The sequence below is a fragment of the Saccostrea cucullata genome, unplaced genomic scaffold (genome assembly GCF_032062105.1).
Source record: "Saccostrea cucullata isolate Sc308-1 unplaced genomic scaffold, CSIRO_AGI_Scuc_v1 ctg16692, whole genome shotgun sequence".
Lineage (NCBI taxonomy): Eukaryota > Metazoa > Mollusca > Bivalvia > Ostreida > Ostreidae > Saccostrea > Saccostrea cuccullata.
In genome coordinates, this window is record NW_026940561.1 from 1 (window position 1) to 11,528 (window position 11,528).

At 33.9% G+C, this 11,528-nt stretch overlaps 1 protein-coding gene across 1 annotated transcript; it reads right to left on the bottom strand.

The window, feature by feature from the left end:
• Positions 1 to 1,050: 1,050 nt before the first annotated feature.
• On the bottom strand, positions 1,051 to 9,389 carry LOC134255613 (transmembrane protein 180-like). The gene is made up of 5 exons (XM_062738137.1): positions 9,297 to 9,389; positions 2,772 to 3,708; positions 2,398 to 2,555; positions 1,698 to 1,781; positions 1,051 to 1,401 (listed from the first exon to the last, which is right to left on the bottom strand). The coding sequence occupies exons 2-5, from the start codon at positions 3,651 to 3,653 to the stop codon at positions 1,092 to 1,094; spliced, it is 1,434 nt and encodes a 477-aa protein (XP_062594121.1). The 5' UTR covers positions 3,654 to 3,708; positions 9,297 to 9,389; the 3' UTR covers positions 1,051 to 1,091.
• Positions 9,390 to 11,528: the final 2,139 nt, after the last annotated feature.

Consider the following 11,528-nt stretch of genomic DNA (forward strand, 5'->3'; position numbering starts at 1 on the left):
ATTTGTTTTGAGGCTTTAAACCAATGAATTCCAGTTGCAGTATCTGTTTGAATTTCAGACAAACGTGAATAACTACAATTTTTAATTTTTAAAAATAATTGTTTAGATATTCTTACACGGTGTCGTTTTCAGTTTCAAACCAAAGGGTGGTCATTGAGTACTAAGATTTTATACTGTCAAATGCTTCTTTGAAACAGTGTAAACTACCCCAAAATGATCCTATCAATTTTGCTGTGTATCTTAAAGAGAATCAAACATCTCAGTGATAATATGTTGAATTTAAGTAAACAGCCCGTCAGTTATTGAAAGTCCTTGTCACCAAGGACGGTACCCATTTTTGATGCCCATTAGATCATTTTTGTTCACTGAAATCAACCTGCTCATGTGTCTATAAAACAGACATTAGCTGCTATAAATTTCACATCTTTCAGTGAATATTTCGTTTGGATTCTTAACAAGTTTTACAGCAGCTTTAACGAAGCGTTCAATTTCACTCTAGTTTACCGATTCTTTACAATTTATTTTTAATTCAGTGTCTTGAATAGCCCTTGCTTTTCAGCTTCTCACATCGAAACTATGTGTTGAAAAGTGGTCACATCAACTGTAATCAATCAATTCAAGATTCAATCATGAGACAAAATCAAGCTAAATGTCATATGATATCTATGTTGTATGCCATACAGTTCAAGACGTTATTTATTGAACAGCCTCCACCCCTTGTTACATGATCTGACCTTATACACCTTACACAATATCGCAAAGGGAGGAAAAAAGATTAGTTTACATTGTCAATAAATGCATTTCTAAAATATCTATTTTCAGCTTTATTATATAGACCAAAAACAATATTTTAAAATAGGTTCATGCATTGCAATTATCACCATACATTCTTTTGATATGTTTGTACTCATAGTTATATGATTTCGTAGTCCATGACTCAATTATATCGAGTACTTTAAATAATATATATATATATATATATATATATATATATATATATATATATATATATATATATATATATATATATATATATGTAAGTTTGTTGCTAGTCCAGTAAAAACTCGAGAATTATATTCACTATTTCCTGTTTATAATCCTGCTGTTTTAACTTCCATTTCTTCTTTATTTGAGATTCTGTAAAATGACCAACTTAGTAACTGTATGGTACCCAATACAATTGGGTACAAGCACACCAAAGAAAACATTGCTCCTTTCAGACCCTCTAGCTGTGTTGAATTAAGGGGGTTAACGGAGGGGTTGGTCATGTCACCTGTTGATTTTTTAATCTGGCTGTACCCATATTTGTTTAAAATGGCGACAACCAACATTGGAGACAATGAAATGGCAGGTTTCACAAATAAAGCATTCGTTCCGAACACCATCGATGATATTGGATGCCTGTATGAAATGTAGAAACAAAATTAAAATTGTTTTCATTTATTATACATGAAAAGAACTAAATCTTATCGGTTAAGATTCATTTTATAATTTGTAGTAGTTGAGGACGCCCTCGATTGACATTTGTTTTTTTTTGTGTGTGTGTGGTGAGTGGGTTAAAAAATTGTCGATGTTACCCAAAACAACATGCAATATGCAATACTGTCGTGTTGTATTTTTTGTATTTACTACCACCTAGTAAATAAAAAAAACTGGAAGGGTACCTTCTATTGTATTTGAAGACTAGAACCACTTACTTTCTATTGTATTTGATCATATTGGCGTCAGCAATGTCCGACAAGGGAAGATTAAACAATGAAAACGTACCATTGGCAAAACAGCTGAAAAAAAGTGTCAGTCTTAAAAAGGCATTTCACATCAAAATACAGGGGTATTAATCTGATTATTGCTATCAGTTCTGCATAGAACAATTTATTATCTTGGTACTAAGGAACCAATAAATATTCAAAGTACAGAATAAACAAATATCAGAATTCAAGTGCATATAAAATGCATTTGACATCTGTATTTTTTCAGGCTGAACCCAGTTGCTGTTAAAATAACTGATCTCATTTAAAGAAACACTTGGACGTCTAAATTGAAGACACTTGGAATCTCCTAGGTAAAACTGTCAAGGTAAGGAACTAGGTTGTAATGCTGTGTGCAACAAAAGGTTTCTTTTTAGAAATTAATTGTATTTGTAGATAAAATGTTTTTTTCATTTAATCATGCACTTTTATTTACTATTACATTTTTTATCCTGGTCATTCCAAGTATATCTATTGCAAAATTCCAAGTGCATCTGTAAACAAATTATGCTTGTGATGGAAGATCAAATATTGAATCGACAGGCGTGAACTTAGTCCATTCAAGAAAACTTATGACTCGCTATTTTATAGCGCTTGTAGTAGCTTACGATTGAAATGGTTTATTTTTAATATGACAAAGAAAACTCACTCATCTATGAGAAGGAAACCTATGAGCATCCAGGGATGGCCGTTCCCAATAACATAGTACATAACAAGACCTCCCGAGATTTTCCAAAGAAAGTTGGCGCGGATCACCTTTTTGTAGGAGAAATGACGTAGAATAGGAGCTATTGATATCACAAGAATCTGTAAATATAGCAATATACTATTATATAATAGGAAATATTGTTAGATTTTGTGATTAATAAATCAGTCTACAACTTTAAAGGGAACTTAAGAAATAGTTAATTTTTGCATACAAGATAAAACTTAAGAATATCTTTAATCTGGATGAAAATGTTAATTTTCATTCTTTAAGCAAGATTATGTATTTGTATTTTATACACAACTGTCATTCCTTACCTTCGAAGCAAAAGGAACACTGCCATAAAAAGTACTCCTAGCAGTCTGACTGATTTCATCTGATGATATTAACTGATCACAAATAATGGCCATGAAGTTGTACAGGAATGTTCGGTGAAACTCCTGAAAGAAGTTAGTGACTACAAACGAAATAAAATTGATGTCTCTGACGATCTGCCATGTCTGCTGCCAGTACGACTCGTTTCCAGTTCTCTCGTGACACACTTCATCCGGGGACTTTTCCCCTTGCTGCATTTGCTGCAGATCGTATTGGGTGTGGCAGTTTTTTCCACAGTAATACATTAAGAACCAACTAAATATTGCTATCAGTACTGTGGTCACTTGGAATGCTCGGAAATCTTGTAGGCCATTAGAAGCGTGTTCAAGCACCATGACACTGAAGGAACTGAATAATGAAGCCACCTGTGAAGCTCGAGTTAGGGTGATTCTCATCTCATTGTCCTGTGAAATCTCGGTGAAAAGACAACATGCCGCCAGACCGATAAATGTGAAAAGTGTGTCCCAGAAACACAAAGCAAAAATTAAATGAAGACCCACAATGACAGGATTTGTACTCCACTGAAACCATGGTATTAAGAAGGACAGAGAGAAAAATGGAGCCGAGTACAGAATTATGTTCCGTCGAGTTTTAAGAATTTTGAAGTTTTTGTTATCTGAATAGTAAGCAAACAAGGGATCGTTGATGGCATTCCAAACCAAGAAGAGGATCTGAGACAGCTGAAACCAGGATTCCTGTATGTGGTAGAAGTTCAGAAAGACTTTAACATAGTAGAAATTGTAGGCGCTACTCAGCAAACCAAAGCCAGCTGTCAGAGAGCAATAAGCCAGGATCTGCTTTCGTTGTATACCAACGGTACCCATATTTCATCAACGTTGTCTTAAAGCCAAAGCAGAATTTCTGAACATGCTTCTTTATCTACAAATGATAAAGGGGGTGCTTAGTTGTTGAGTTATGACTCTGGAACGAATTATTTGTCAGATCAATTAATTCCCTATCTTCTGTCATCTTTCCAGATAGAAAAAAAAAAATCAGTGCTTAGAATTATTCATCTGATTAGTTAAATATGAAACTTAATTCAGAATGTGCTGTGCGGTCAAGATATACATGTACATACATTTTCCCTCCTAATAAACATTTCATAGGCCTCACAGAGGGTGTGACTGATTGACAGGGGAAGCTGACTTCTCCTACACGGTGTAGTACCTAAACGGTTGCTATCAGAAAAAATTACTGCTATCCGAAATTTGAGCGGTTGCTAGTGGAAAAAATGGAAGAAATTGTAAGTGTTTTTCTTCGCTGGCTAAACAAAATGATTAATAATTCAATTATTAAAGTTTAGCTGCTTGGTATTTCAACCTTACGGAACGCAACATAACTTTTAAAACTAACGTGTATATTTAGAATTTCAATGAATTAAAGGATTGCTTATATACAAGACGAAAAATGTCGAAAGCGTTGATAACATTTACATGCACGTAAGAAATATATTGAAATTACGTCAAAATTTTTAGATATTTGTTAAAAGTGAATCGACAGTTCGTTGTGTATTTGTTAATGTTATTGGTTATTTTATAACATTGCCCTCTCTGATTGGTTTCTTAAAATCTAGAGCGTTTTTATTAGGAGAAACTTATGTTACGTCTACTATTAGACAACAGCACCGGTTACTATTGGAAAAGGTTTAAGTTTTCAAATTTTATGAAATCACATCCTCAATTTACATCTGTTATGCAATTATAGTTAAGGAAACTATATTCTAAATGTTCCTTCTATATTCTTTCTAAATGATTGACTTGCCATGTATGTTACTTTCGATCTCATGTTTATATGTATGACTTGAAAAGTGGAGTTTCTATGTACATGCACACTGTACACATATGCGTCTGAACGGGGAGGGGGGGTCTTAGCCTTCCCACTTTTTTGTAAAGATACATGTATACATAATATAGCCTAATAGGCATTGAAAACTGGGGCGAATCTATGGTTTATTTGTTTAGCCCGCCCCCTTTCAATTTGCTTCCGACGCCTATGATACATGCGCATACAAAACTGTTAGCATTAATTCATGTGACCATTGAATTTATTATATTCCAACTGTGTAATTATGCCAGATTGATAAAATGCACGGATTTTTAAGGTTTGTGGATTGATAACATTTTGTTATCCACGAATAGGAAGTGTTAGTCAAATTGATAAAAAAATGAAAGAAAAAGTGAGCTAGCTCACATACCCCACGCTCCCCCAAAACTTGACAGTGAAACACATAATGAAAGGCACAGCTAGTGCACTTTAAATACATAGTATAGATCAAAAACGCAATAATTGCAAAAAAATCTTCACATCAAAATGTCTTGCATATGAGGACATTTAAATGTGGAATGAAGTTTCTAGATAAATAATGGAATCAAAATTTCTTAGCATTATACAAATCCAAACATTAATTTGAAGGGGGTGGGGTGGGGTGGGTGGGTGAGAAATATCCTTGAATAATACGCAAAACTCTTTGGGATAAAATAATGGAATATGTCCTAAACATCTGCATAGGTTGACGAAACTATGTACAACAGTTTAAGAGGAGTGGTGCTGACAAACTGTTCATCTGTATATTCAAAATATGGCCAAAAAGTCTAAGTTGGAAAGTGTGGAAATTCCCGGAAAAATAAAGGAATCGGAATTTCCTGGTAATATGAACATCTACATATATTGTGTCCTAAATATCTGCAAAGTTTAACGAAATTCTGTGCTGTGGTTTATGAGGAGTTGCGCTGACAAACTGTTCATCTCTATATAAAAGGTATGGCCAAAAACCTAAGTTAAAAAGTGCGGAAATTCCCGGAAAAAATAACGGAATCGGAATTTCCTGGTAATATGCACATCTACATATTGTGTCCTAAATATCTGCAAAGTTTAACGAAATTCTGTGCAGCTGTTTATGAGGAGTTGCGCCTACAAACTGTTCATCTCTATATTCAAGGTATGGCCAAAAACCTAAGTATTTAGTGCGGAAATTCCCGGAAAAAATAACGGAATCGGAATTTCCTGGGAATATGCACGTCTACATATTGTGTCCTAAATATCTGCAAAGTTTGACGAAATTCTGTGCAGCGGTTTATGAAGTGTTGCGCTGACAAACTGTTCATCTCTATATAAAAGGTATGGCCAAATGCCTAAGTTAAAAAGTGCGGATATTCCCGGAAAAAAATAATGGAATCGGAATTTCCTGGTAATATGCACATCTGCACATTGTGTCCTAAATACCTGCAAAGTTTGACGAAATTCCGTGCAGCAGTTCATGAGGAGTTGCGCTGACAAACTGTTCATCTCTATATAAAAGGTATGGCCAAATGCCTAAGTTGAAAGGTGCGGAATTTCCGGAAAAAATAATGGAATTGGAATTTCCTGGTAATATGCACATCTACACATTGTGTCCTAAATATCTGCAAAGTTTAACGAAATTCTGTGCAGCGGTTTATGAAGAGTTGCGCTGACAAACTGTTCACCTCTATATAAAAGGTATGGCCAAAGGCCTAAGTTTTTAGTGTGGAAAGTCCCGGAAAAAATAATGGAATCGGAATTTCCTGGTAATATGCACATCTACACATTGTGTCCTAAATACCTGCAAAGTTTGACGAAATTCTGTGCAGCGGTTTATGAGGAGTTGCGCTGACAAACTGTTCATCTCTATATTCAAGGTATAGCCAAATGCCTAAGTTAAAAAGTGCGGAAATTCCCGGAAAAAATAATGGAATCGGAATTTCCTGGTAATATGCACATCTACACATTGTGTCCTAAATACCTGCAAAGTTTGACGAAATTCTGTGCAGCAGTTTATGAGGAGTTGCGCTGACAAAAAAAGAGGACTGACTGACTGACGGACTGACGGACTGACTGACTGACTGACTGACTGACGGACGGGTCAAAAACATTATACCTCCCGCAACTAGTTGCGTGGGGTATAAAAACCAACAGTACAAAGTTTTGGAATTCAAAAAATCATAATTATCGAACCACAAACCAGGGGAGATTCTTTTTTCTGGAATGTTTACTTAGCCTACATATCCAAACATACACCTACAGATTATTAATCTCTATCTGATAAAAAAAATATCTGAATTTAAAAATGAATAAACCCCATATAAAGTATTGGTGTCCAACGTCGATAATTACTCCAGTAGACTGCACATGTACATAAGAGCAAAACGTAGACAATAATTTATTTACATTTAAGGAATGAAGCTTATTTCAACTTATGTTATACGATATAACATAACTTGGGGCAGTTTACGCTTTATAAACCGCGAAGCGGTTTATAAAAAAGCGTAAACTGCTCCAAGTTATGTTATATCGTAGCTTGAAATAACCTTCATTCCTTAGAATTTAATTTCAATGTAGACAATGAGACAATTTTTTCCATTTTTTTCCTTCGGAAAAAGGCTTCAAATATCGCATATTTTAAAAGTTAACGTCAAGCGGAGTAATACGTTTGTTGACGTAACTCATTGTGACGTAGGCAAGTTATGTTATACAAAATGGATAAAATCGTTTATCCAATCAAATGACGTGTTACAACTGAAATTAAATTATATGAGCTTACATTATCGTCCACGTTTGTGTACGTAGGATGTTCATATGATGTACATGTTCGTTTACGGAAAATGGGGGGGGTCTGCCCCTCTTTCCCCTTTTTTGTTAAGAAAATTTTCTGTAAATAAAAAAATGCTGTAGTATTGTCCAACTCTCAAAAAGTCCAAAATTATGAATTTATTGAAAAAATGTTAAGTCAATTTACGACGTCAAAAAGAAGTGGAAGCCGTCTATCTTAAAAACCCTTCTTTCTTTTTGGGCGGGGGGGGGGGGGGGGGGGACTGGGTTTTTCATTTTTTTACCTAGGTAAATTAAAGAACTCGCGAAAATCTTAATAGGACGAGGGGGGTCGATGTTTTGAATATTGCGTGTATACATTCGAGTAACAGGCATGTCCGCCCCCCCCCCCCCATTTTGTTCAAAGCATAACCTTTACTTTTTAAAATGTTTATTGAAAGGCCTGTTGACTTTCTTCAAGCATGCGGTTACCCCCTCCCCTACACACACAACCTTTTTATTTCAGTATAATCAAAGAAGGATAGGCGCTAGCGCGTGAACAAAAAATGTTACTGAAAGAAGTTCGACAATTTTCCTTTTTTCCATGTCAGTTCTTTTATAGATTTGAACTTTTCTGCCCCCCCCCCCCCCCCGCCCGGCTTTCAAAATCGAATTTACGTACCTGAGTTAAGTTGGTAAAAGTCATATATAATAGGAATCGTATGATTTCGTGTTTCACATGCTATGTGGGATATTTAACATGTATATTTTAGGCATTTGCTACCATAAGTTTATTTAATATTTGATTGATGGAAATAAGAAGTAATTTTCAAATAGCAACCGATGAGATGTTTTCAGTTTATAGCCGGTGCAATATATGCTAAGACTCTGATAGCAAACGTAACTTTAAAAAATCGTATTTCATCCAAAAATCTCTTTCAAAATACACTTTTTAAATATTTTTAATCATATGTAAGTATTATTATAGATTGAAGCATCTTCACATACCACAATTAACACAACCTGAATAATAGAGGATTTAAAAAAGCATAAAAACTGTGTGTGTATTGACTTGATATTTGATACAGGCTTCGGAGATTTTACTAATTCTAAATTATTAGAGGACTATTCTGCAAAGTACACATGGCAACATTTATAGAAATGCCTTACTTGTTCCGTGCACCTGGTTTTTGCAATGGCTATATTGATTTGGGGTCACGATGTCATAGTTTTACAACTTGTTCCAAGAGACTCCAACATATTTATTTCTGATAGCAGCCGTACAAATTTCGAATAGCAACACTGAACGCTATTTTGTTCCGATAGCAACCGTTTAGGTACTACACCGTGTCCTAGGCACCGGATCCCACCTCTGGCAGATCCAGGGGCTCGTCTTTTATGCCCTCTTCAATTTTGTATTGTTCATTCATTCACTGTTCGTTACCTTCACTCTTTTCAATCTTCTACAATTTGTACATGTTGTACATTCTCTGAAATTTAGTTATAGTTTTACTACTCGCAATCGGCAGTATGAAAATCAAGTAATAAAATAGAGAAGCTGTCAGTTTTCATGCTTTTTTCTATTGATCAACCAGAATTGGCGTGAAACAATTTAATTACCAAATTACTGATTACTACTGCAATGTTAACATGCACTTTTACCGTATATAACGTTACATGTATAAATATCAAATTCAGAAAATTGATTTCAGTTTTTACTAGTCGTATTCTGTTTTATATGCATTGTGGGTTTTGTACAACGTTAGGGATTGACATGGGTATGATAACTTTCTCTTTCAGTTTTATATCTTGACTAATTCGGGTATAAGCCAGTCAAAAACAGAGGAAATTCGAAATGACAACAACTTCTTGAACAAGACTTACAAATAATGCACACAAACTTCTTATCCTCTATGACTTACCTCGAAAAAATACTTATAACTGTTTGACTTGTTCTTTAATGACAGTTCACTAATTAGGAGAAATAATTAAAAATATTTTGACAACCTATACCACACACACACTTCCGGGTTTCAGTTTTATGATAATTTGATCTCCATACTACTCGTATCCTACATGACGATATATATATAATGCTTCTATATTATATCTACAGTTAATAGCTTTTATATGTACTTGAATACATTACTTGAAAGACTCCTTTTTCCCTATAACACCTTTAAAATCTATGTAGGAGATTAGCCCTCTTGGGACCAGACCTCGCTATAATATCCTGCAGCCTTAAATGCATGGTGACCTCAACACGGCTACCAAAGATCCCCAGATTGTTGTTCTTTTTATTTCGGATCTTGGTTCCATGTTCCGTGTTTGTTTGTTTTTTTTCAGCTGTTTAATTAGTATATAATAATAATAATAATAGTGATGATGATGATGATGATGATGATGATGACGAAGATGATGATATGTTTATTCACCAATCAACTGATCAAGGGCCCTCAGGGGGCATGAACAAACTAATACAATACGATTACACTGATTACAATTGAATAGTATAGATTTATAATGTAATATGACTTAGTAATTAGGTCTGACATAGAGAAGTGCAATACCACAAGTTGTATCATCATGAAAATGTAGGATTTGTCACATAATCACAGTATAGTCTCACATTCGATCAAAAATATAGAAAACCACAGGATGATAAAAAAAATAAAATTAAACATTCTTGTAATAATGGCTGTAGATAATATATAGTGCATCTTGAATACAGAGGGCACCAGGGGATGATACCTCTACTCAGCCAGTCTGGCAAACCTGTAACCTAAGTAGTCAAGACGCTCATTAAAAAAAAATCATTTAAGTGTTAACAGAAATAATAATATTCTGTAACATTCTGTAGAATGAATTTTAAAGCAATCTAATTAAAACTAGATGTTCCGAATCCGCTATCGCTTCTCAAAGTTTAAGAAGCGATAGCGGATTCGGGACATCTAATATCTATATTGATTTAAGGGGGGACCTATGTCCGAAAAGTCTTTGTGTGAAATTTTCAAAACTTTGATATTTCTTTCCTGACCACTTCCTCTTAATTTTTAAGTATTAAAAACAATACCTTCATATGCTTATTTTTACACAGGAGCACGTGCAAAAACTGTGTGAAATGCTAAAAATAGATTATTTTCAGACATTATTGTTCTACTCCAAATATGCGCTAAAAAGAACCAAAAATGTCAAATCACATTCGAAATCAACATGTATTTGATTTATATGACTTGTCTCTTTAAAATGAAGGCAAATTCATTGTAATTCATCTCGAATGAAAAATTATAAAGGAGCACAATGTAAGTATCACCCCGTTTTTCTTGTCGTATTTTTTACAATTCCGACATGCGTAACAGGTAATATCTTAAAAAGTCTTTGTGTGAAAATGTTGTAATTCATATTTTTTGAAAGAAATGCTCCCTCTCTTTATTTTATCAAAGAAAAAAGTATACCTTTATGATAAAATAAACGAGAAATATGACGTTTTCTTTTATTTTCGCACTCTTCTGTCATAAATATTGACCTTTCTGCACTAAAAAAAAGGTTTCCTAAGTTAGCACTGACAAATATCTGAATGTAAAACTATTTTGCAAAAAACATGTACGTAAATTTTGTTTTAATAAGAAATAATTTAAACAGATAAACTCTTTTCTTCTTCATTCTAATCATCCCCCCTTTCCCCGTCAACAACCAACACCTAATAGAACCTAGGAATGATTTTATACAATAAAATCTACATACACTATAAATAAATAAAATATAAGTACAAGTACATTTCTTAATTTTTTCTTAGTTTTATCCAAAAAATACAATTAATGGTAATCATAAAATTAAACATATTTCCCTGATTTAAGCCGCTGTCTTTGCTGAATTTTATCGTGTATTTTTTGCATTTTTATATCAGCATATCATGGAGGTATTTCTTCACAACTAAAATTGCTATGAATTATCAACAAAAGGAAGATACTTCTAATATTAACAAACTCCATAAATCAAATAAAACTGTGATAAATGAAAAAAAATTCTTTTTGTAAACTGTGTACGTTATTAATTAATAACAATGTTATGCCTATAATCACAGTTGCAAAAGTCAGCGGGAAAAGAACAAACGTCGCTATTGTGACGTCACATAACGCTGCTTTGACGTAGAA